At 48.8% G+C, this 27688-nt stretch overlaps 1 protein-coding gene across 1 annotated transcript in view; it reads left to right on the top strand.

Moving 5' to 3' along the window:
• Positions 1-24735, top strand: part of LOC142212756 (transmembrane protein 263-B-like) — a 94806-nt gene extending 70071 nt beyond the window's left edge. Inside the window, exon 3 of the mRNA XM_075280785.1 lies at positions 22535-24735. Within this exon, the coding sequence (XP_075136886.1) occupies positions 22535-22821 (287 nt within the window). The 3' untranslated portion in view covers positions 22822-24735. The remainder of the gene's footprint in view (positions 1-22534) is intronic.
• Positions 24736-27688: the final 2953 nt, after the last annotated feature.

Below are 27688 nucleotides of genomic sequence, written 5' to 3'. Positions count from 1 at the left end.
CAGGGTCATACTGGGCAGACTGTTGGAAGTACCGTTCATAACATTCTCTTCCCATAGTGGTAACCTGTGATCCCGTATCTATCATTCCAGTAACAAGAACATCATTCATCTTGACCTGCAATACTGGGCTTGCTGCAATCAGTGTATCATCAGGGCTCTTAACTTCCTTCACTCTTTTATTCCCTTCCAACGCATGCCCCGCTGCGCTGGAACCTTCTAGTTTAAAGGCGGCTGTCTTGGGAACTTGTCTGGGCATTTTGCAGCGACATGTCCCAGTCTTCCACACACCCAGCACTGGATCTCTCGCCGAGGTGGTCGTCTCTCTGGGCCCCCTCGGTAGGCCCCTGACACTCCTCTCTCAGGTACTTTATTCACTCTTCCTCCTTCATAGCCTCTCTTGGCCTGCTGTGCATAATCTTCGCAGCGCTTTGTTAGGTATTCTACTTCTACCTGTAGTTTCTGAATAATGGACTCCAGGTCTCTGGCTTTTCCTATAGCTGCTGCTTCGCCTTGACTTAGTGTGACACTCTCTCTCACCTGTGGCTCTGTCACTTTACTATTCGCACGGTAAATTGCCTCCACCCGTATGTCACTGAAGGTAGATTGTGGCCGTCTCCTTATCTCATCTTGCATTGCCTCTGCTATGATCTTGTCACGTATTCCTATGACAAACTGGTCTCGGAGAGTACGGTCATAGTCGGCTATAGCGTTGGTTCCCCCTTTTTCCCTAACGTCATTGAGTAGTTCTTGTAGGGCATTGGCATACTGAGGGAGAGTTTCAGTTTCTGACTGGGTTCGCTGAAAGAACCTGACCTTTAGGGAACCTAATGATGCTGTCTCTCCATAAATGGTCTCTAACAAAGTCACTACTTCATCAAATGTCTTTTTCTCATTAGCTGGTTGTAGCCTGACAGTCGTCTTGGCGTCCCCTGTCAGCGTCAGTGTGGCTAACTGTACTATCACATCTGGTGCAATGTCATATATCTGCTGTAAGCCTCGTATCTGATCTGCCCATTCAGCTACCGTCATATTACATCCATTAAATTTTGTCACTTGGCTCATCACTGAGCCCGGCGGCACCATTCTCCTTCCTGGTAAAACAGCTACATTGGGACTATCAGCTGGGGCGCCTGAGCTTGACCCGGCAGAGGTTCCCTCTTCCCTGTCCGACATGTCTCCTGAGCTACGGATCCTGCCGACTACGCCAAAATGTAAGTCCGGGCCAGCAGGTAACGAGGATCCGCGACTAGGAGACAGACGCACACTGGCAGGTATATAACACAATTTACTTATGGAAAATGGGAAGGAATCAACAAAATAAAACTAAGTTACATATAACAGTATGAGGATAACGCACGCTATAAACTGGCCCTAGCTGTCCCTGAGATACTTGTACGGTACCGGGTTTATACAGTCTCTCAGCTCTCTGTGGTGCTCCCTCGATGCAGGCCTGTCCAGGAACTCAGCAGACTCTGTCTTGCTTCTGTCTTGGGTGAAGGTCTGAACAAAGTCCAAGGCACAGTCCGGCTTTAGTCTCCAGAACAATCTCCACAACACTGCCGCTTTCTCCAGTCAGTCTCTGCAGTGTTTCAGGCCTTCTACTATGGCCTACAGCAGCAATGGCCTCTCACAGGTCCTCACAGCACACACTCTGGGCCCACACCACGCTGCTCACGTCACTTCCTCTGGACCGCACCATTTACCAAACAGAACAGGGTGATTATTGTCTCACAGTAGTACAGTCCCAGGCTATATTTCTTCACACCAGTAGATGGCAGCAAAACACCACTGTTAAGACAATAGGGGCTACTACTGACTGCTACATATCTATAGGGCGGCATTCACCTGACATATACCACACAGGTGTCCTTTATATATATACGCTGGGCCAGTATACATGGGCATATCGTTATTTATCTGGTTAGTGGTAATAATCTCCTACCATTTTGTGTACACAGCTCTGGTGCTGAAGCATGTGTCTCCATTGTAACAGACTACAAGTAAACCCTGTGTAGTCTGATCCTGCGCTCACATCCCCCGCCATGTCTCACCGACAGGTAAAGGAATTATACCTGCGAGATCCGACTATAGGATGTGTATACATGTGCCGGCACAAGAGCTGTAGACGTCAAACACTTACAGGATTTTAATCTGAATACCGTCCCTACGTGCTCATGTGCGCCTATGGCGGGGTACTGCAGGGGACATTGCACCCCGCTGTACGGAGATATTCCTCCCTTGTAGACATGGCGTCCTTAGGCCCACGATGTCCAGCCCCGTAGACCGGAGTATTAGGGCCCTGGATCACCCGCAGTTTGTATATAAGTAATACCGCCACGTGTGCTGGAGCCGGTCCGCTCCTTCTCTGGATATAATTGCTCGCTCTCCAGTATACAGAACGGTCTCATTTATTTTTGTGGCTTCCTAATTGCAATGACCTCCTTGGGCGAACGTCTCCAGCGACTCCTTGATGATTATGTTTAGCTTGAGGAGCACCTGTCACCTCTCTGCACCTAGCAAACATGGCAAGGACTCTTAACTCTTTCATGCCTGCACTGCTCTGACCACTTGTAGATGAGGGCCGCCGCACTGCGGTCATTATACTTGTTTGATGTAGTGGGGTTTTGCAGATTTATTAGGGAGACAATGGGGCGGTATTTTTTAGTATTTGCGCATGTAATTGCTTCTATTCAGAATTATTGGCTTTTTAATGTGCGCAAACATAGGAAAAAAATGGGAAAAGCCCTAGTGGGATCGATGGCGGCAGCGACACTGCATTGTACGCGCCGCGCTCGTCTCCGCCGTCCATGGCTGCACCATATACATACAGTATATACATATACTGCAGCTTTGGATGTGTGCGGTGCAGATAACATAACATTGTTTCTTAGATTCCAGTTCAGACCTTTGCTATAAATATCTGATCAGGTTTTCTCGTTTACGGTATTTAATGACGATTCGCCATTACAAGATTCTTCTCATTATCTTGAGACAATCGCATCCCTGAGAACGTCGCCTGCGGCGCTGCCGGAGGGTAAATAAACATATTTCATATGTCTGTACATCTACAATAGATTTCTGCAGAAGAGCGACATACGGATTGAGGTTTCTGTACCTCGGAGGCTTCACATTGAAGAGGAATTATACAAAGTGGACAATCCCTTTAAATGCATTACCCGCTGCTTGTTATAGGATTTTATTTGTTATTTCTGCACCTTCTAAGGGTAAAATTCACACTTTATGGTCAAAACCCCTGGTCTCTACTTTGTGGCTCTCCAGCTGCTGCAAAACTACAACTCCCAGCATGCCCTGCACATCCCTAGAGACATAAAACACCCGGAAATAATAGAATAATTGTCAACTCTCCAGTAAAAAAAAAAAAGGGCTGACCTCGCGGACCCCTGGAAGAGACTCCGGACCCAGCATCATATGTGCCAACAAAGAGACGTGACCAACTCATTTCATGTCCAGAAGGGGAATGGTAATGTCCATAGGGAGCACGGTAATGTCCAGAAGGGGGCACGGTAATGTCTAGAGGAGGTACAGTAATGTCTAGAGGAGGTACAGTAATGTCCAGAGGGGGCACGGTAATGTCCATAGGGGGCACAGTAATGTCCAGAGGAGGTACAGTAAAGTCCAGAGGGGGCAGAGTAATGTCCATAGGGGGCACTGTAACGTCCATGGGGGGCACGGTAATGTCCAGAGGGGACAAAGTAATATCCATAGGGGGCTTGGTAATGTCCATAGGGAGCACGGTAATGTCCATAGGGAGCACGGTAATGTCCATAGGGAGCACGGTAATGTCCAGAGAGGGCACGGTAATGTCCAGAGGGGGCACAGTAATGTCCATAGGGGGCACGGTAATGTCCAGAGGGGACAAATTAATATCCATAGGGGGCACGGTAATGTCCATAGGGGGCACGGTAATATCCATAGGGGGCACTGTATTGTCCAGAAGGGGAACGGTAATGTCCATAGGGGGCACAGTAATGTCCAGAGGGGGCATGGTAATGTCATGAGTGTTCCTTATTCAGTCCGCCATGTTGCTGGTTGGATTGTTTGTATGATAGATCTAAGAGGCAATTGATTGTCCGTATTCTAATCAAAATAAATCTTATGTGCATGAGCCTTAATGGGGCCTGTGAAGTCTGGCCAATGACAACCCCTTTATTAGTCCTAGCCTGTGTTGATCATATGTCCTGTGTGATTCATGTGGGGTACACCTTGGCCTCCATACTTGTACGGTAGGATCTCGACTGAAATTCACTACCCTTCATACTGCAAACTGGTCGCCCCCCTGCAATCTACAGTTAGCATAGTGGTTAGGGGTACACAGAAGGGTCCACATTTATGTCACATAAAGGGGCATGGCCCGGCATATTTCATGTTCACGTCATGAAAGTTGGGCCCGACACACAACACAAAGTGGTCAAGTCCCTAAATGGAGCGAGTCTTTGTTGGTCGGTGGTATGGCTACCGAAGCTTGCCTGATCCCCAGGAGGCCTGCTGACAAGCTCTGGATCATCCAAAAACTGGGTTTTTTAATATGTTTTTGCAAACCAAACTCGTTCTTATTGGGGACTTACCCAAATTTTCCGGGATGCTTTGACAATCTTCACACTATTGTAGTGATCTTTAGAGGAACGCGTCGGCCTTAGCACAAGTTTAGTTTTAGAAGTTCCCCTTTAAATGACTAATCTGTATATAAACAAGCAGTAACCCTGCGGGGTCTATCGGGGGCTACAAAAAAACAACAAAAAGGGAAAAAATTGGAGTAAGAAACCAGAGCGAACCTTTCCTTACATGCGGAGAAACAATATCCAAGTAACCTCTCTGCTCATCTGACGACTAAATAAAACATGAGTTCTCCGTTTTTGCTGAGCGGCGCGGAAGAATTATCACTTATTTATTTGTGTTAGATTTATCAAGCGGCAGGAAGGTTAAAATAAAATCATGAGACCCGGAGCCTATAGTGAGCGGCGATAGCGTACGTGTGACACCATCGATCGGAGACAATGTATACGCCGTACGTGGTGCATATTATGTATAGACCTCAGTATTAAAACCTTCAGCGATAGTTTATAGAAAGTTGTGGTCGTCGATTTAGGGAACAGAACGTTCCATTCAAGTCTTACTGGTAAAGTTACATATTTTTGTCCATAGGGGGCAGTGTTCTATTTATGCAGTACATGTCTGATACAGAGGTGTAACTCAGAACAGGGGGGCGCAGTTTAGCAAGTCAAAGCAGAGAGATGGCCGTGCGTGTGCGCGGATCTTTGGGACCAGGAGAATGGGACACCCATTATTCCACCAAATTGGAATCCCTGAGGTAGGACCGAACTTCCTCAGACCCACCATCCAACCTTCTAGAAGTCCAGGAAGCTGAGACACAGGGTGCTGCCGGGAAGGGTCATCACATTGAAGAGCCGCGACCACGGGAGATTTTCACCTCCAATGATGACTCCAAAAAGCAAATTCAAAAATGCCTTTTAAAGGGATTTTTCCAGGATATGGTCTGTCATCTATCAGAGTATAGTAGATATGTGTCTGATCGTTGGTGCCCCCCAGTAATCAGAAGAACCAGGGTCCACAAAGGTTCCCAGTGCCCTATGTGGTGCCCATACTCGACCAGTGCTCCGTTCACTCCTACAGTCTCATAAGGAAAGGAAACCAAACAGATCTCAGAGGCCATTACAGCTACTAAATCTCTTCTACCATGGGATCCAAAAAAGTGACTTGTTTAAAGGGGTCCCCTACTTTGGACATCAGGAGAGCTGAGTCTTCTTACCCTTCTTTCTTAAGCCAAACCCCTAGCTAGGTCCATATAGAGGAGGAGACAAAGTGGAGAGCTGGCGCACTGACCTGTGTCTATAGACTTCTATGGAAAGAGCCGTCCTTCCACTTTGTTATCTACTGATAGATGGGTGCCCACCTGTTATATATTGTAGGATTCAGACTGATCAGACATTTCTAGTATTTCCTGACTATTCCATAAAGATCTGTGGTGGGAATACCCCTTTGAGACCAATTTTGTCCACATATTTGTATATATTTTTATAACAAAATCTTCAGAGGGCGCAGGATGATGTGAACCATCAGTGTTCAGGTAGTAATGGGTGAATGTAATGTTTTTATGGGATTACTCATAGGGAATGAGCAGACCCGTGGTGATTGCCCTTCAGGTTTTCTGTTTCTTCCCTTTCTAAGCCGTCCCGGATAATTCGCCCTCCTTCCGCTTGGTGCACGCTGAGCGGTAACCATGAGAGGCCGGGAATGAATCCATGTACAGTATGCGCTTTCCCTGTGACTGCGGCTTGGCAGGTCTTTCCCAGTATCTTCATCCTATTGTGAATTGGAACAGACTCGTCCTCCCCATAATCCCGACCAGCTGTGGATTTGCCGCCTTCTCCGGTGATATTTTATTGTTTTTTTCTGGCCGGCGTTTCGAGGACTTCTGTGTCCCTCAACAGCCTGCCGGTGCGATAGCTAAATGTCAGCAGAATTCAAGAAAAGCCGAAAATTATCAGGGGCACCGACTGTGAACCCCGACCCTGCTGAGAACAATTCTGGAGATATTGAATAGGGATTTACGAGAGTGCTGAGCGCCGCAACGCGTGAGTGCTTTATAGGACTGAACATAGGACGGCCCAAATGTATAGGACATGGGTCATCGTAGAGCGCCCCCCAGTGTCTCTATTACATGCAGTCTATTAGACAGTAGGAAGTTGCAGGCTTCTCTACCCACTAGGCCCCTGCACAAGTTGCACCAATGGTCCAGTATGTCCACCCCTAGGAGGTGCAGTATATATCGTCCCCCCTAGAATGGCCTGAATATACTGGACCCATCTCAATGTTTCCGTGACTATAGATCTATATATGAGCCAGAAACCGAACCCAGCGATGAAGTTTCCAGACAAGGGTGAAATTATCTGTAGCTAAATATTCAATGTTGGCAAAAATTCATCTTCCTTGCTCGAAACGAAAAGCCCAGTGGGGACAACCATGACTAAAAGCGCTTCTCTGTAAATAGCTTTAACCCCCGGACTGCTGCGCTGGGTTGGCTGGATGATGTGTATATCGCCTATAGGGACAATCTATGGAAGGCTTCTTATTGTTCTAGCGAGGTTTTCTAATGCCTCTTGGCAAAGCTTGGTGAACGTCCTTATGAATCTTTTATCAGCCGTTCTTTATAGAAGCTTCTTCTCCGTAGACCTCGGTTGTACATTTGACATTTCCTCCAATGGTTTCCACGTTTTATAGCCTTGTAATGACTTATTTATCAGCTGCTATTTGTATAGCCAGAGGAGAAGACAGGTGGGCGATGTCCGACCCCCGGCCACGTCTAAATGGTGAAAGTGAAGAAAGTCCTTACCCTGTAATACCAGCGCAAGTACACGGGGGCGCTATGGTGGGGCGTCACTGGTGTCAGGACATAGGAGGCCACCATGGTGGTCATGTAGCCTGGACCAGGCCTGTTACTAGCCAAACTCATTAACCCTCTAAAGGGTAGAATAGAAGGAGCATGGATAATTCATTGTGGAGCCCGGAATATTCCGTAGTGAGAGCTACAGATTTCAGGACAGGAGGTTCTCCAGGATCTGCTCCTTCCCGGGCTGAATTTGATGGATATACTTTCTACCACGGTAGAAAATGGGGGGGGAATATAAAGCTGTCCATCATGGAGGAGCACTGAGCTCTATAGCCGCCATCACTGCGCCCGTACCGCACCAGTCCACCAGTTCTCCATCCATTGGCCTGCATTCGGAGACGACTTTCCAGAGCGACTTTTTCGTTAGATTTGATGCAGATATTGACTTTCTCATTTCCACCTTTAATTTGCGTCTGCGCCATTTACAACACGGCTAAGTGACTGTCACATGTTAATCTCGATAAGGAATCCGCGGCCGTTTATCCAGATATGAGACTCCGCTCTCGATATTCTCTATTTTATGTCGCCATCTGTCTCTGCAGCATCACATTAAATTGTAAGATTTTGCAGGCAAGGAGTCTCCATTGCACGTAAATCGGCGCTCGCACATTCCCTCCATCAATCACCGATGCCCATCTCTGCATGCTTGGCAGAGTTTGCTTTGGGCACTACTGGAGGGAAGTGCTGGGCTCAGCATCATTAACCCCTCACTGCCAGGGAGAGCCGCCGAGCTGCAGTATTGACAGAATCTAGAAAGCAAAATCTGTGGTCAGCAAGAACCATCTGTGCGAGAGCCGTGTTCATTATAGAAAGATTAATGGGAGTCTGTGATCCTGCAAATAGAGTATTAAAGCTAATGGAAAGTGACATGTAGAACCCCCCACTTGGAAATGTGACCTCTTGTTGCGTGCCGGGGTCTGTGCTGTTTATTAGTAGACATGCTTAATCTCACGCCTATTAAATCAGCCCATTTAATGGACATTGATCATAGAGATTCTTCAGCTGGCTTTGACATCCTCAGGTTTTTGTCCAATGTTTCTGCAGTAAGGTAGTCCAGACTGGTAGTAGTCGTGACTCTTTCTGGTTGGGTTCACGTCGGAGTCGCAGTGCTGTTGGAAATCGACAGATGAAAAAGTTCAGAAAAACCGGACTGTGCAAGTTAAAAAGAAGCAGACTCCATCACCATGATACAACTGATCAGACAGAACATGCCAGAACCTCTCTGCCTGATCATGGAGAGAACCGTGCAGCCAGACCATTACAGCTGCACAGTTCTCTCTTCCGCTCCCAACTTTCATGATCATGGCAGGGAGGAAACTTCAGGATTGTGTCGGCGTGAGCAACCTTGGGCCTTGGGATTGTAGCATTTCACAGCCCCCACCACCAATATTATCATTAACCCTTACACTGCCCTAGACCACCAAGGATCCTCCAGACTAATAGACAACCACCTTTTCTGCACCAGACCTGACTGCCGTTTCATATTTATTTTTGCCTGGGGGCCACATGGTCCCGACCTGGAGAAAGCAGCACCCTGGTCCCGAACCCCCCAGTTCACTAGCTACAAAGGTTTAGAGGGAGCCATGCCCAGTCCCTAAATGATCTGCCCTACTAGCTACAAAGGCAAAGTGACCTTCAGGTCATAGTTGTTCGGCGTGAACCATTTACAGGGAATGGATTGGAGGTTTGGTAAGCTGAACTTTTCCACCAGAGTCCATGAGCCTTAAGGCTAAGTTCACATGGTGGATTTTGCAGCGGGACCTCCCATGTATATCTGGTGCAGGTTCAGGTGGAATCCACCTAAAGACGAGGCAGGAATTGTTGGGGCGGATTCCACTGCAATAATTGTACCCAGTGAATTTCCCCTCAGGCACACCAGCCGGCTCTCGTTTCTGCTGAATGGAACCTGGACAACCCTAGGGGCTCGGTGACCTCGGGACACGTCAGTATAACTTTGGTTCTGTGGACGAGTCCGAAACTATGAGCATAAGATATAATATGACCATGTGAAACCAGTTGGGTTGGCCCATGAAGACATTCACCTTCCATGTGCGGCGTGATGATGTAACGTTGATGATGACATCATATCATGTGATCGCAGGGACCAATCCTGACTTGCCAGGGTGATGTGTTATCCATAGGGACATCAGTGTATTGGTTAGAGTAGACTTTTCCATCGACTTCCCTTATGGATCCTCGCCCTTCTGCATAGCGCTGAGCCTTTGCTCCTCCTGCCGATTCTTCCAACGTGATGACGTTATCGTCCCTGATTGTCACCCAGAAGTGATGGGAGTCTAATGAGACAAGCGGCGCTGGAATGAATGTGATTTAGTAAGAGGAAAATATTAGAAAATGTCTTGTTTTTGGATTTTAGGCCTTGGGTACGCTTATCAGACAGACACTTTAATCAGTGGAAAATCCAAGTAATGAAGGCAGAGCCGCCATGTAATGCAAATGCAGATAGGCAGGGACGGCTCGCAACCGCTTCATATACAATAAATGACTCCGCTTTCATCTCAGATTTTCCTTTTTGCAGAGGAGTGACCTCCCAGGATGCCTCGCACCTCCCAACACACTTTTCATCAAATTTGGAGACACCCACGCAGCAGAGTAGCCTTTAGTGTGCAAATGAACATAAGTAACAGTTTACGGTGCGTGGCCGGGAACGTCTCGTTATCAATGCCGGAACGGAAACACACGCGAGGTAATATAGTAATATAGGACATGGGTAAGGACGGGCCGGACCACAAGTACTCCCTAAAATAAGGTCAAATCTGATCACTGGGTGGGGGGTGAAGACGCCGCAGGGTTTATTATTTCTATACAGCTCTTATTTTACCGTCCATGAAGCAATAGACGGGATTATTTACATTACTGGTATTGGTTTTTTGAGGTATAAACAACAATTCCAATATATATATTTTTTTTTTTTGGGGGGGGGGTTGTATTTTTTGATGTTCATCCTCTTATATAAGTAATGTCAGGATATCTTCATTGTCTGGGCCACAGTCTTGACAATACTGGTTAAGCTTGATAGCTTCTGTAATACACTGCAGCACTTCTATATTTCACTGTATTATATTTGTCAGTGTGATACTACAGGTAGCCTATTAGATCCTGATCCTTTATGACATCAGTAATACCTCATAATATGTCTGTATTTCAGTATATTATATTTGTCAGTGTGATACTACAGGTAGCCTATTAGATCCTGATCCTTTATGACATCAGTAATACCTCATAATATGTCTGTATTTCAGTGTATTATATCTGTCAGTGTGATACTACAGGTAGCCTATTAGGTCCTGCTCATTTATGACATCAGTAATACCCTACAATATGTCTGTATTTCAGTATATTATATCTGTCAGTGTGATACTACAGGCAACCTATTAGGTCCTGCTCCTTTATGATATCAGTAATACCTCATAATATGTCTGTATTTCAGTATATTATATCTGTCAGTGTGATACTACAGGTAGCCTATTAGGTCCTGCTCCTGTATGACATCAGTAATACCCTACAATATGTCTGTATTTCAGTATATTATATCTGTCAGTGTGATACTACAGGTAGCCTATTAGGTCCTGCCTTCAGTAGATCTATTAGGTCCTTGTACGTGTAAAATCTAGTGGTTTTTATTAAGCCCTTGGCTGTCCTGGTATAACTAGGCTGTATATTTATATAGGATTGTAGACAGACGCCTCTGGTAACGCTTATCTTCCCAGGGAATAAAGGATCTGAGAAGATTCATCATACCCAATCTAATATATGCCGAACAAGTTTTAGCCAACCATCATATACATTACATGGCCGGCCATTCCAGCTAAAACGAGTGGATTCAGCCAATCTTGATCTGTCGTGTATGGCCACCTTCAGGATTCCATTGAAAGTTCACTCACATCGTCTTGTGAGAATATCAGAAGGTAAATTTAGGTGGAGTTGTCCTTTTACTGGAGCCTGATATCTACAACAAGGTGTGATAGCCATTTTGGCTCTTGCAGTATCTCTACCAAGTAGCCATTTGGTTTGGCGAGAACCATTGATGACATTACAAGGCCATAACTTCCAGATCTTACCAGCCTCCTCCATTTGGTGAGAAGCTCCTTCACGGGGCCTCGGCTGCTTCCAGATGCAGTTTCTTGAATATCATAGTCGTTCCTCTTCTTAATATTTTTGCATTGCCTCTCCTATTACACCCGGTGACATTTGGATAAGTTTTCTGATTGGGAATGTAATGTGTTTGGTTTGCTTGGATCGCCTCCGACTATGGAAATGCTGCAGACTGTACTGGAGTTGACCTCTTGGATGTGGGCAGAGTAGATTTGCTCACCTTTAGCGGTTCCAGCGTCTTCCCCTCCCCAGCTGACAGACATTTCAGCCCTTGGATGCGCTACAAGAATAATTTAACCTTTTCGTCCATCTCTAAAATGTCATTTTTTCCACTGGCTGCTCAGGCCAAGCGCTGACCTTTACAAGTCGAGGGACAGGGTTGCCCTTTTGTGCGGAGTCTTCCAGATAATATAGACAATAGAACTGTCTATACAATGCGGCCATCTCCTGTCCTCCGAGCAGAGTCCTAGATAGAAGCTACTATTCGGAGCCTTTCTATGGCTTCCTGAGTGACAGCTGCAGGAGATTACATTTTTGTGTCCGGGGAAGTCTACAAAAGATTTGTCGAATTAGAGAGATTGCTGTCTGGGTTGTCGACCTGCGTTAGATTCATAGGTTGATTGCCATGGCTCGTGTGGTTTCGATCTAGGACACAAAGACCTAAAAAATTGCTAGTTTTTTGCCAAAAATTAAAAAATAATGTCCCGGATTGGTTGTGACATCTTTTAATGAGGTTCTTCTAGCAGGACGAGATCCTTCCTATGGACAAGTTACAGGGCATCTGCAATGGGCGGCACCGATCAGGGTCTACTCTAGTGGACAATCACTAATGACCTCCATTATAGACTTCTTATTAGGTCATATTAATGTCAAATAGGAAGGCAGACTCGGCCCGTCCAGATCACGGAATCTCTCATTTATTTCACATGAGTGGCGGGCGGCCTCCTCTTCTGCCGATGCAGCCGATCCCAGAGCCGAGCCTACGACCATCAGCCATCACTTAGACATCTTATCCTAGGCAGCTTGTTTTAGTCTTGGCCGATGTAATGGTTGGAACGTTTCGAAAATTCTAAAAACTGAGTAACCAACCATATTGTGTTTGACTTCATTCCTTCTTGTGGTGGTTTTTGTCCGGCCTCCTACAAAGGGGCCACTGCCGAGCAATCACTCCACTGCCAGCTGTCTCCTGGTGTGACCTCCCTCCTCCTCCTCCTCCATGTTGTGTCCTATATGTGAGTGGTGTGTGTTATATGACAGGTCCTGCACCTAGCTGATAGTAGTAGATGGAGATTCAGTCTCACTATCATTGTCTGCCTCTATGGTAGGATCGCAAGAAGTTTGCTACATGTATATTGTCTGTGGCTCCGCCTCTGAGTATAAGACCCTCCCCCTAGGAACCAGAACACAGTGGGAGACAAAAACTAGCCCCTTTGTCTAGCATTGGTCGTAAAGTGAGATGCTGTAAAGCACTATCTGTTCTGCACATACAGATGAATATCACTTGCTATATTTAGTTGCACGGTTGAGATATTTGTTGCAGGTGCATGGAGGGTTAAAGTAAATGAGGCGTCTGATTATGTTGCGGCGCGCTGATTGCTGCATGGCTGATGAAGGTTCGCACCAGCGGTGGCCGCGCCGGCTTTATCTCCGTAGGATCCATCTTGGCTCTTCTTGTTTATGAAACTTCTTCTCATTCTGCTTCAGCCCTCAGCGAGTGAGTTTGTATAACAGGCATCCATCACGGCGTACGTCAAGTCACAGCTCAGGGGAGGCGGCATTCATCAGTCATCCTGACAAGACAGGTACCCACTGCAGGCGCACTTAATGAGGCTACCGTCAGCTGCCCTGCCACCCTCGCCAGCTCCCCCAGGCATGAAGCAAGAGTTACCAATCTCACAACTGCCAACCCAAACATCGCCATGCAGCGTCCTCCCCTATGTATGTACAAAGTGCAAGCTTCAGCGGAACGCCGCGGCTGAACCGTCACTCACAGGAGTCTAATTGCAGAACTTTAGATTTGATGCAAGTAGAATGTGCAGAGAGCAGCTTCTCTGTATATAGGCTACAGCATCACTGTATATAGGCTGCAGCGTCCCTGTATATAGGCTGCAGCGTCCCTGTATATAGGCTGCGGCGTCCCTGTATATAGGCTGCAGTGTCCCTGTATATAGGCTGCGGTGTCCCTGTATATAGGCTGCGGCGTCCCTGTATATAGGCTGCGGCGTCCCTGTATATAGGCTGCGGCGACCCTGTATATAGGCTGCGGCATCCCTGTATATAGGCTGCGGCGTCCCTGTATATAGGCTGCGGCGTCCCTGTATATAGGCTGCAGGGACCCTGTATATAGGCTGCGGCATCCCTGTATATAGGCTGCAGGGACCCTGTATATAGGCTGTAGCGTCCCTGTATATAGGCTGCAGGGACCCTGTATATAGGCTGCGGCGTCCCTGTATATAGGCTGCAGCATCCCTGTATATAGGCTGCGGCGACCCTGTATATAGGCTGCGGCGACCCTGTATATAGGCTGCGGCGACCCTGTATATAGGCTGCGGCGACCCTGTATATAGGCTGCGGCGACCCTGTATATAGGCTGCGGCGTCCCTGTATATAGGCTGCGGCGACCCTGTATATAGGCTGCGGCGACCCTGTATATAGGCTGCAGCGTCCAAATGAATGGGCCGAGACTGGAGGGGGCTGTCGCGAGGCGGACACGGCGGCTGATTCAGCCGTGGAATCCACCTGAAGAAAGAACGCTAGTGCTCTCCATAGACCTCCATTGTGAGGGGGCAGATTATGATGTGGATTCCGCACCAAAATCCTCCCCCTCTTGCCCTTGTGAAAGGCGCCTTAGTGCTCCCCGAATAGTATGATTCCCCTTAGTGCCCCCCAGATACTAGGATGCCTTGGTTGGCCCAGCTCTCACCATTGTTGCCTTGCAGTTGTGGGTTTGAGTCCGGCCTAGGAGGACGTGTACACGGAGTATGTTGGCGATATATAAGCTCCCTATATACAATACTAAGTGACGCCCCCGCGGCTTGATGCCCTCTATGTGGCCCCATACACAGCATGTAGTGTCCCTGGGACAGCTCTAGGACGGTGGGAGGACATGATGCTTTGGCCTAGTCTTGATCCCTAAGTTTCGGCACTTTCCTAATAATGTGACGCCTCTGAGCCCGGCCTATATGGTCACTACGTAATATATGTGCTGCGGATGTAGCAGAGCTGAGTGAGCGGCCGCGCTCCATATCACTGTGTGAGTCTCTGCTACATCCGTCCTCGTAGCCTAGGCCGGAGCCGTCTGATGTGATCTTTCCTCCGATCCTTCTTTATCCGCCGTCGCCTTTCCTTCGCCCCCCACCGCAGCCCGCTCTTGTTTACTGTGCAGACATGGCTCCGCACCCGACCCCCTCAGACCCTGTTGTATTTTTCAGAGCCCCGGAGGCCTGACAGAAATCCTCAGGGAGCCACTGCCAGGGACGGTGTGGGGGGGACACCACGGCAAAATAGCTGTTTCCATGGCAACCGTTGGCGCAGAATAAGCTAAAAGGATCCAGCCATACAGAGGAACAGGCCTGGAATACAGACGGCTCCTTAACCCCTTCATGGCTGCAGCCGGATCTTGTGCGCCAACAACATTATATCAAGGAAAAAACTTTTTCTTGTTTTTACGACGGCTTCGCGAAAATCAGAAGTCATTGAAAGGGTTAATAAATCGCCATCGCTTTGTGGTGAAAGTTCCCCAAATTTATTTTATACTTTGATATGTTTTTTTTATCTTTGTCCAAAAATAATTTCTCATCTGAACCTCAAGAATTTACGTTATTCAGGCCGCGGCGTTCTGGGTCACATCTTTATCCATCCCCCGCCGGTGTGCGAGAAGCTCCGCCTCCTAATACTTCTGGTGCACCAGGGCTGGAATCAAGGGACTGGTGGACATGGCGAGTATAAGACGCGCCACTTATCTTTGGTGAGTTATAATGGATATGATAGGCCCAGAGATCCCCACCCAGCCCGACCTGCTCTGGATCCCCAACCGGCCCGACCTGCTCTGGATCCCTGCCTGGCCTGCCCTGAATCCTCGCCCTACCTGCCCTGGATCCCCGCCTGGCCTGCCCTGAATCCTCGCCCTACCTGCCCTGGATCCCCGCCTGGCCTGCCCTGAATCCCCTCCCAACCTGCCCTGGATCCCCAACCGGCCCGACCTGCTCTGGATCCCTGCCTGGCCTGCCCTGAATCCTCGCCCTACCTGCCCTGGATCCCCGCCTGGCCTGCCCTGAATCCTCGCCCTACCTGCCCTGGATCCCCGCCTGGCCTGCCCTGAATCCCCTCCCAACCTGCCCTGGATCCCTGCCTGGCCTGCCCTGAATTTGCACCCTGCCTACCCTGGATCCCCACCTGGCCCAACCTACCCTGGATCCCCTCCTGAACTGCCCTGGATCCCAGCCCCCCTACCCTGGATCCCCTCCTGAACTGCCCTGGATCCCAGCCCCCCCTACCCTGGATCCCCTCCTGAACTGCCCTGGATCCCAGCCCCCCTACCCTGGATCCCCTCCCGACTTGCCCTGGATTCCCGCCTCGCCTGCCCTGGATCCCCACCCCGCCTACCCTGAATCCCCTTCCTAGCTGTCTTGGATCGCTGCCTCGCCTGCCCTGGATCCCCACCCCGCCTACCCTGAATCCCCTTCCTAGCTGTCTTGGATCGCTGCCTCGCCTGCCCTGGATCCCCTCCCGACCTGCCCTGGATCCCTGCCTCGCCTGCCCTGGATCCCCTCCCGACCTGCCCTGGATTCCCCTGCCCCCACACCTTCCTTGGTCCCTGCCCCGCCTGCGCTGGATCACTGGCCCAGTTTGTCCACTTTCTTAAAAATGATTAGTGGGGCACAAGAAAGGGGTCGTCTCTTGGGCATAGATATGTCCTCATGCTTAGGTGGTTTAGTATCCCAATCCTGCCCATATCCATCCCAACTTTCGACGTACATGGACGGCACTGTCTACTAGGACGAGAGAGAGTTGTTTTTGGGAACCCTTGCAGGAATCTCCATCTATGAGGTTCCTGTTCGTTAAAGGGAACCTGTCACTAGGTTTGGGGCACTAGACCAGCAGCCTGTCCTCCAGCCCGTCTGTCCGCCCCAGCTTTTATAGACTCACCAACATTTCCCGGGAGTTGAGGTCAGTGCACCTTACTCTGATGCGCATGCGCTGCCCCTCATGTCAATGCCCCATGAAGCTGATCTGTACTGACCTTACTGAGGCACCCGGGACAGAATTTCTGAGTATCCCACAAACATCCCCGGGGCAGATAGTCAGGACATGGGCAAGTTTGGGACGGTAAACCATCAGTATAAGGACATATTGTGGTTTAGGGTCCCCAGACCTGGTTCAGGTTCCCGTTAACCTAAATCTGGCCTGTGACATCTACGGTGACCTGAGCCCGTCCTGTCTCCTGGATAACGGAGAGAGTCAGAAATGCAAAGAGAGCGCTCGCTCGGTGGAGTCGTCTGGAGGAAGACATGGAGCCTTGGAAGCAGCAGAAGATCCTGAAGGAATCCAGAAGTGCAGAATGTTTGTCGTCCTCCCCATCCTATATGACTATACATGGCACGCCATATGTAAGACGCGCTCTATACCGTACGCTATATCCTTCCCCTGGGAGACGTCTTCACATCTATGATTTTACATTAGGAGTTGAGCGCCGCGGCTTTTATTCGGCACAAATCTTCATCATTCTTCCTTCTTCTTTCTCGTGACTTTTTTCTTAGCACAAATTGTTGCTGCGCGGCGGCGGCGAGGTTATTATACATGTAGGAATGAAGCTCTGCCTTGGCCCCAGCATGCCTGTAAATGGTGACAGATTGTGTCTCTCACCAGTTCTGACAATGTCTGCTCCGTGCCGGTAGTGGGACGTCTGGTTCTGGAGTGACAGAGGAGGCTGTCGAATGCCCTGCATGATTCTTTCGGCACATACATCATCCTGTCACATTATGCAGCGCCCACAATACCAGCCATTTGTTGTTATCTAATTGGTAGTGTGGAGGCAATTCCAGTGCCCGGGACCCTCCGCCGTGAGAAGCCGGGGGCCGGTCACTGCCGACCACAATGAATTTCACACTCCATTTGTCGAATTGAGCCAAAAAAATTCTCTCCTTGCTGACCAACCAACTTTTTGGAGGGTTCTTTCCTCTTCTACATCTGACGGTGGTAAAAACTGAGAATTATTTTTATATCAGAGCTCAGTACTGCAAAGTTTGTGTATTTTTCCAGAAACAGCGCCACTCACGTCTTCAGGCTGTTTCTGGCATAGCAGCTTCTCCCCAGTCAAGTCAATAGGGCTGAGCTGTGATTACCATCCTTGAATTTTCAGATGAAATCATAATTTTGGGGGTTCACCACTCACAAACCTTTATTATACTGGAGGGTGATGCTTCCTAACATAATTGGGGCACCCCTGGAAAAACAAACAAAAAACAGTGTCATCAGGGCTCCCCTGCCAAATAATTCTCATTGAAAGGCAAAAACATCCTAAGGACGCAGATAAGGTTGCATGAAGGCATCATCCTCCCAAATGGAGCGTCACGGCCCCCGGGAAGGTGTCTATGGCCCATCTGAGTGTCGCACCTCCCCATTGGGATTCGCTGCTCTTTGGACCTATAGTATAATAGGTGGACGCCCATAAATACTCACCTCTCCTCTCCCGGGGTCTGGTCTCCATCCACAGCCTCTTCCAGCATCTTCTATAACGTCACGATCATGCGGGGTACCCAACGCCAGGAGACGTGTTTTTATTTTGTATTGTGTTCGCACCTCCCCTGGGTCTTGGTTTATTCTTCTCTGGGGTCTTAAGAGACCCCCAGGTCTGACATTGACACCTCCTGCCAAACCTGGCGACTATTGGCGACATGAATCTCGTGAGGTTCGGCCATCGCTAGTTTTAGTAACTCTTCGTATTTCCGGTGTTAGGACAATTTGGGGGAGTGTTAAAGCTCCGCTCTTGTCGGGCCGGTATTTCCTACCAGTAGATTGTCTGCCTAGACCCGGCTGTAATATCCTTGTGCGCCTTGTGAACAGCGAGATAAGACGGGGCCGCTCTGCCGCCTGTGAAGTCTCCTGCGCTGTTGTGATCGCTGTCAGACCATCGCCGTCCCTCAGATAGATGGAGACTAAATGTTGGGTATAAATAACATTTTATTTGGTGTTGCGTCGGCTTTCATCTGCTTCGTGTCTGCTGCCGGTGTGACGGCTCCTCCGTGCTGACGCCTTCCAATTCATGCAGATTTTTTTTGCTGTATTTCATATTTCCACAATTTCCAGCGTGACCCAGTTCAGGCATCGAAGAGTCTGTGCTAGACGAGGGGCCACACAGTCGTGTGATGGGCCACAGGGAGAGTGAGTGCACCCGCCATCCACACGCCATTGCTTCCTGCACCCAGGATAAGAGGGGCCCTGCTACAGATTTGCATTGGGGCCCATAAGCGCACACACGGCATCTGCCCTTACGTACACAATGGGTGCAAGTTCTCGGGCATAAAAGTGGCACTTTACTGGCTCACGATGGTTTTGCACCAAAACATTCTCCATTTTGTTAATTTTCTGACTTCTGTGACTCCTCGGCCCATCTTCTTTACTGTAACACCAGATTATATTTGTGGTGCCCGGGCCGTCCTGTGGCCTGACCCTCTATAATTCTGGTGTATCCGCAGTCAGTGCCGCTCTTTCGCGTGCTGTATACCTATCCTGACTCACCGCCTTTGCTGTCCATTCCTCACTAATGACAGATGTTTGGCCCCATGGTTGCTGCGTACTACGCCTCCGCCTTGGACACCGAGGTGCATCGGCTGTGATGGATTCTCCATAAGGCGCGGCAGAAGTGGCTGGGTCAGGCAGCGTGTCCAGGAGGTGGCCCCGGCCTCAGTGTTTCGGTTCCTCCCTTACTACTCACCACCTGGCTACGGCGACTTTCACTGACACGCTCTCCTCCTCCAGTCAGGCCTCTGATCCTCCTGCCGGAAGCGCGGTGATATTTTCAGACTTAATTGCTAGGTAGCGGATGAGGACGACACCTCACGAGGAGATCAGGATCACCTTCAGACGCAGCTACGGAGCCGACACGAGTTACCAGGCAGCTGCGGCAGAAACGTCAGAAATAAAGGAAACTACGAAGAAACGACTGAAGGAGACATCACTGAGGCTCCCTACAGAGTGGGCAACGCCGAGCCTGGGGTACAGGAACAGTCCGTATACTCTACATATATATGTGTATAGAGGGGTCTCACCTCTGGACTAGAGGGTCTTTACCTCTCGAGGGCTTGATCTGCATTATACCCTCATCCCATTGGTTTTAATGGCCACTGTGTAATGCTTAATTTCCCCTGTGGTGGCGCTGTCGGGAAATTGAAGACTTACCCGGTTTACCTATAGATCACAACTGATCACAGGGGTTCTAAGCAGAGGAGGGGGCGCATTGTGATCGGCTTTAGTAGATCCTGAAGAACCTTGTGAATAGTGACCAGGGGGAGCATATTAATCCAGCCATACAGGTAGATCGGTCAGACCTGAATATTACGCCTCTCGCCCCACGAAAATTCCTTCCATTGTGAAGATAATTGGGAGCACCAAGGGCAGCACCAAACTGTTACACCCCAGCGCGAACGTGAGAAGACGGGGCCAGGTGATATTTCCGCACAGCCCCCGGCCTTGTCATTCAAAGACTGCAGGGAAGGGTAATTATAGCAGTGTGGGGCGCAGCGGTTTGGCGTGACAGAGCCGCCACCAGACTCCTCATACTGGGAACAAGAATCCAGTGCTGAAACTTAACATTCCCCCAATACCATCTATGGGGAAGACTTAGGGCCCCCATATATATAACATAGTTGCCCAGTCGTGTCCGTGCCTTGGTGGACCTTGCTGTTGTGTGTACGGCGGCTGATAAATACAGACATAGCAGGCGGCGGAGTCAGAGGACGGAGCGACACGTCTGAAATCTCCCTGTAATAATTTCCATTTAATTCCCCCTTTGATATCGGCCCCGCGCCCCGCAGAGCTTATCTCGTTCATTATCAAAGTATTTCCTTTGCTTTCCATATTACATAACACTTTGCCACCAACATCCTCTTTGTAGTCGCCGTCGGCCGGGCCGAGCGCTTTGAAGTGATGCGAATTTGTATAAAATATCCATCGGTATGAATAGACTTTCCTTACATGAAACTTTAAATTGTCTGTTTTTCATCTTTCCTTCTTCTTTCCACTTTACGGAGGGTTTCTATTCCCTGCCGAAGGGAGATTGCTGCGCCTCAAAAACATCCAAAAATAGCAATCACTTGATGGTCCGGCAGCGAAACCCTTCCCCAATAATCACCTGTTATTGCTAGAGAATAGGGTGTGCACATGGGGTGACTGCTCGCCCTCTCCAATCGCCCTGCGGTGCCTTTACATGCATTTGACTGTCAGTGGAGTCCCCGGCTTGGTGGTCTCATAAACTCCCATAGTCAAGCACTTGTTCCGACCACCCGAAGGTAAGATGGTGGCCCCAACACTACCTATCACCAAGACAGCCCTGCCCGGGAAGTCCTCCAGCAGCCACTAATGTCTTACTACATGACACCAATCTCCAAGATTCCTGAAAATTCTTAAAACCATTCGGGACCCCTCTGTGGGACAACCATTTACTCTAAGAAGGCAGAAAGAACAAAAACTGATCCGGTGGACGACCCTGAATCTCGGCTTTTGCATTTTTAAATGGGTAGCCCACAAGTAATATTTATCCCCCTCCCCGGCAGTCGGTCATCCTATGAGAGCCTCGCTGTTCCGGCATCATTGAAGACTTATGGCCACTTTGAACAACTAGTGGCCAATATCCGCTACAACGTGTGCGGTCCGTCACCAGATGATAGTTCATCCTGGTTGTTTGACCATCAGCCTCCTTCTGTCTCCTTCATAGCCGGTCCTTCGTGTCTATTTCCTGACAAATACCGGATTAGACCAAGGGACGCTCTCGTAGGCGTTCACGATGACTAATAGTTGAGGGTCCGGAACGTGTGACCCTCCCTCTGTTAATTATTGGATAGTTGACAACGGGGTCTCTAAACTTGATCATCCCTTAAACTGAGGACCGTATTACAATAAGACGTCTTCTAGCCCCAATGACTGCAGTATTGTTGCCTTGTATGACCACACAAGTCCTGTCATTCGAGTAAAAGGGATTGTGCAGACTTAAAGGGGTCTTCAAAATTGATGTTTGATCAGATAGGATGTCAATATTAGATGAGCGGGAAACTGATAGCTATCTCACCCAGCTCGCCCTGATGTAAGCTCAGCACGAGGAGAAAGTCAATTTCAACTTCCCAATCCTTTCATCTTACGTCTGCCATCGGGGAGGGTTGGGGAGACCTTATTGATATTAGAAAAATCCATTGGAGATTGGTGGATTCACCGGAAATAACAGAGCTCTGTATATGGAAGTCCAATAGACCAGAGACCTGGGACCCCTGTTCTCGTGACTGGTGGAGATCCCAATGGTAGGTCAGTGATCACTTATAACCTATCCTAGCAGTAGGTGGCCATGGTCTAGCTCTTGTCGTAGCTCCTGCAAACTTGGCCACCACTCATAACCTTCAGTGGAGGAAACCATGTCGAAATGTGGCCACCTCTCTATTGAACAGTCTGGAGAATACAGTTGTTTGGGAGTTGGAGAATGGAGAGCCGCATTCTCCTAACAATCCTTGGAGGTAGGATCCTCATCTATCAGGATTTTATGGGATATCCCATTACTGTTCTGTAGAAACCCAAGACTAGAATAGCGAGAGCGCTACTGACGTCGGATGTGTGCTGCATGTTGGTGGGACTTGCGATCATCAGTGTATATTTGGTGGGGAAAATGGGCACCTGTGATGGGCGAATGTATGGGAGTAGTGCAATGACCTGGTCCATCGGTCCCCTCTGGGTTACAAGAAATCTTATCAATAACATGTTTTTCTCTTTTTTTTCTCTCCTGCCCAGACCCTCTGAAGGACCACCCGGACCCACCCGCTGGAGTCATCTGGAGAGTGACAGGAGGACTATACAGCATGACAAGAGGAGCAGTCGGAGCCACCCTCGGAGGTGTCGCATGGGTGGGAAGCAGGAGCTTGGAGCTGACAAAGACGGCGGTTACCAGTGTGCCGGCTGCTGGTGTGGGACTGGTTAAGGGCGGAGTGTCCGTAGTCACTGGCGGAGTTGGGGCCGTCGGATCTGCTGTTGCCAGCAAAGTGTCCTTTGTCCCCAAGAAAAAGGACAAGTTTGATTAATCAGATTATTGCTTATCGTCTGCTTGAGTCAGGAAGAGCGCCCCCTCTCCACCATGTCCAGGTCCCCGCTGTCAGCCGTCAGTCACCTGTAGTATGTGATGAGTACCAAAGCTGATGAAGAACCTCCAAGTAAATCTATTGTAGAAGCAAAAAATAGCCGCCCCTCGAAAACCGGCCCAATGGTGGACAGTCTAGACTAGGTTGTACCAGGTGAAGCCGTGTGTGATATGTATGTATAGCCATTATATACATTGTACAGGACATGTGCTGGTGTCTGGCCCTCTCAATCTCCTCTGTCCAACACGTTCATGTCATGGCCGGGGCATTGGGTAGGCCATAGAGGCAGATGCCTAGGGTGGAGCATGGCCTCTAGATGATGACAGTAATCTTATATAGTGGTAGGTAATGTGATATATACAGTACTATGATATGGAGATGATGTCATCAGGTGCTTATAGTGGTAAGATATGGCCTCTTATATGGCTTGTACCGTATATTGTAGCACTGGTGGCTGCGATTGCAACTGGCCATAGACTTCTTGGGTAGGCCCATACAACTGGCCATAGTCTTCTAGGGTAGGCCCATACAGCTAGCCATAGACTTCTAGTGTAGGCTCATACAACTGGCCATAGACTTCTAGTGTAGGCCCATACAGCTGGCCATAGACTTCTAGTGTAGGCCCATACAACTGGCCATAGACTTCTAGGGTAGGCCCATACAGCTAGCCATAGACTTCTAGTGTAGGCCCATACAGCTGGCCATAGTCTTCTAGTGTAAGCCCATACAACTGGCCATAGACTTCTAGGGTAGGCCCATACAGCTGGCCATAGACTTCTAGGGTAGGCCCATACAGCTGGCCATAGTCTTCTAAAGTAGGCCCATACAACTGGCCATAGTCTTTTAGGATAGGCCTATACAACTGCCTGTAGACTTGTATGGTTGAACCATACAACTGGCCATAGACTTCTAGGGCAGGTCCATACACTTAGCCATGTGTTTCTAGGATTGGCCCATACAACTGGCCATAGACTTCTAGGGCAGGCCCATACACTTAACCATGGGTTTCTAGGGTTGGACCATGCAATTGAACATAGACTTCTAGGATTGGCCCATACAGCTGGCCATAGATTTCTAGGGTAGGCCCATACAACTGGCCATAGACTTCTAGGGCAGGCCCATACACTTAACCATGGGTTTCTAGGGTTGGACCATGCAATTGAACATAGACTTCTAGGATTGGCCCATACAGCTGGCCATAGATTTCGAGAAATGGACTGTCTGCACCTTCCCTGATAAATCCAGTGGGTTGTCCTACTCATGTAACTGGACCGCCTACTGGACACATAAGCCCAGAAACATCTCGTACAACCCCTTTAAAGGTGATATCCAAGACGATGATGATGCTGAGCTCCACTTCATCTTCTCAGGAAGTGACATCGCGTCCATTGGTGACAAAGCCATGATGTAACCAACAGTTGTGATGTCACTTCCTGAGAAGATGAAGTAAATCTCATCATCATCGTCTTGGATAGACACTAAGTATCGATGTAGATGTGACTGTGCCATGAAGCAGAGCCTTGTGGGAATCCTGACTGTACTTCACGAGTCTGACAACACGAGGGAGCTGAGTCAGGAGATGGCACCGCACCTAGAGCGTTATCTGCGCTCACATCAGTCTGACAACCCGGCTCGCAACTGCTTTGATCTTAATAAACCACATGGAATCTAGAAGTGTCATTGCCTGACAATGGCGGTAATAACATGGCCGACATCCTCTGTGTCTTAATCTGCAGTGACATCGACGTCTCCGCAATGAATATCTGGAATCAGTTTAATTTATTTTCTCTCATTGTGGTCTTTATTAAATTGTCATCTTCTGTTAATATTGCGTCTCGATCGCCAATATCGCGTCTTCCGGATGCTGCAGACATAGCCTAGTGCTAGCGATAAAGCCGGAGGCTGCAAGGCAGTGACATAGATAGTAAAATATGGCTACTTATGTACAAAAACAGCGCCACCCCTGTCCAAAGGGTCTATGTGGTATTGCAGCTTAGCGCCATCCACTGTAATGGTGCTGATCTGCAATACTAGAACCAGCCATTGGTCTGGGGTGGCGCTGTTACTGGAAAGGAACATCCAAGTTTCTTTAAAAATCTGTGCAATTCTTAGAAGGGTTATCCAGGATTAGAAAACATGAAGTGACATCACCAATGTCTGTGATGTCACTTCCTGATCTGTCGGCCTGTCTCATTAAAGGGGACCTTTCACCACCTCCACCAAATCTTTGCCTCCTCCAATGATTCTGGCACGGTTGGATTTTTTTCTCTAGCTCCCAGTGTTCCCAGTGGTACTTCGAGCATACAGTATGTTATTTAGGTTCCCTATTGTCAGGTGGGTGGTCTCAGACTACCTACTGCAGCCCAGGACCGCCCACATGACAATAGAGAGCACAATTTAGTATATTGGATTGGATTGAAACTAACATCACTGATTTCTCAGGAATGGCGGGGGCTAAAGAAAAAATTCCAACAGCTCTGGAATCAGGGGGACAAATCCTATGAAGTGATGCAACGACTTGGAGTAAAGATGTTTCAGACCAGGAGAAGGATCTTAGACTCAGTAAGACGTAAGACACACAGGCATTGTGCTGGAAACAGTCAGGATATCGCCCACCGTGTGATACATTGGAGAGATTGTAGCCTTGTATCTGCCTCGTGTGTCTGGGTCTTAGAGACTTGACATTCGAGAATTCTTCTAGACAACATCCTTGGCAAAAACTCTTGACTTATGTCAGGCTGTACAATAAGATCTTGATCCAAGGCCATGTGAGCGGAGAGAAGTGTCCATTACTCAGCACTAGACCAGACATATAAAGCCTAATTCAGACACCTCGAGATGATTTAATGGTATCCGGCCTTCTGTTGGGCTGTCAGTCCGAGACGCGAGTCTTCGAGGTCACGATAACCTTCAGATTATCCTGCTCTTCCAGCTGTCACTGGCAAGTTGACCATCTTCTCCACAAGAAGTCGTCGTGCCCTCCTCGGAAGTCGGTGCCGGTTTTGTCAGAGATAATATACGTAAAGATGAATAAAACCTAAAGAGCCGTGAATGGAAGACATCGGATGTTTTCTCTTCGCTCTCGGACAAGTTAACCGCATCTTACGAGACGTCCTGGTCCATTATTACCGGAGATGCGGCGCCCGCAATACCTGAGAAGACGTGAAAGCCCCAATTATTCGCCTCTTTTCATGCGCTCATGGCAACGATTCCGCTACTTATTCCGATACTTTGTATTTTATGCAAATAGAGAAGAAGATGGCCGGTGTGCTCGGTCTCCGCGCAGGAGCTTCTTATCTTCTGGCTGAGGGCTCCTTTGTGAAGGAAGCGGCTTTCATTGTAGGATGACGGATTCTTCTGTCACTTGTCTTCTCCGAGCTCAGATTTTAATTTATAGGGGATCAAAAAGCAAAGAACCGACGCCGACAATTTTACTTTGGGGTTTATTTTACTGTATTTTAAACTCAGGAGAAGTAAAAAGAGAAGTGATACCCCCCTGCCCTGTGTTGTGGCATCGGCTCCCCACTCCACTGGTCAGGTGACCGCTACGGCCAATCACTGTGCTCGGCCTTACGTGTTGGGTCCTGGTGACATCACTACTAATACATCACTGGTAACCAAGACGTCACCATCACCTCCCGACATACCAGTGCCGTCATAGGATGGGGGTGAGGGTGGGAGAATATCCCTTCTGCTTTTTTGATTTTACCCGACCAAGTTTTCCCGTTTGCCGTCAGATAATCTATTGGTTTAGGTTCATTTATTATATCTTTGTTTCCGTGGATATTTCAAGGGGTTGTCTAGTCGGAACAGCCCACTCTCATATCCCCTACTACAGATTTCTGTGTTGTGTTCGGGATCCTTATTTTTTGCTTAGATCGGGTATAAAGAGTGTCTTCCTCTCTGGAGGACCGGCCCTGTCCTACATTCCATAGACAACCCATTACTGTGAATGGACATTGTGTAATACCTCAGTTCACCTGTGGTGGTGCTGCAGGAAAAGTAAACACTTACCAATAGGATTCCCCACACGTTATAATAGAGATTGCTAAAAGTAGCGAACACCTTAAAGGGCCATGACAGTGAGGCCATTATTTAGGAACCCAACATTGGGACGGGAAAGCCGTAACATTTTTAGAGAATCTGCCTTCCCCAATATTCTTCTGTGTTGTAAGAGACAATTTTGTCTTAACAGAAGTAAACGGGGTCATACCTAAGGGGTTGTCTCTTGGTGACAGCCACATCTTCCCTGTGGACATCCTGGGGGGTACTCTATGTCAGGACCCCAGGGAGGGCGGCATTTTTGATTACCTAAGCCAGTCCAGGACAAGCTGTCCTGGACAGGCTTAGCACTGAGCGGTGGTTGGGGGAGGCCACTGGCCACTGCTCCAGCAGCCTCCCCTCACGCTCAGGCAGAGAGCAGGTCATCTCCGTGCCTGCGAACGGCGCTAAGCCCCGTCCCTTCACTCCACCACGCCCCTTCGCTCGGCCACGCCCCCTTCGCTCCGCCCCCTCCTCCGGGGGGGGGCGGCTTTCTGTAGTTCGCCTCGGGTGGCAAAAGGGGTAGGTTCACCCCTGTCTGGGACCACCATGGTTACACCACAATGAAGGGCACATCTCACACTGATGGACTTGGCCAACCCACCAGAATGGCCACATGTAATACCCCATGTCCTGACTATGCGACTCCCCCAACAATGCCAGAGGTTGCCCCCCCCCCCCCCGATGGTCGGCCCTAGAACTGCACCTGGGGAAGAAAGACCAGTGATAACAATATTTATATAGAATAAGAAGTCATTGTCGTGACTAA

Source organism: Leptodactylus fuscus, chromosome 7 (assembly GCF_031893055.1).
Source record: "Leptodactylus fuscus isolate aLepFus1 chromosome 7, aLepFus1.hap2, whole genome shotgun sequence".
NCBI classification, from domain to species: domain Eukaryota; kingdom Metazoa; phylum Chordata; class Amphibia; order Anura; family Leptodactylidae; genus Leptodactylus; species Leptodactylus fuscus.
This window is presented reverse-complemented; position numbering and strand designations above follow the sequence as displayed.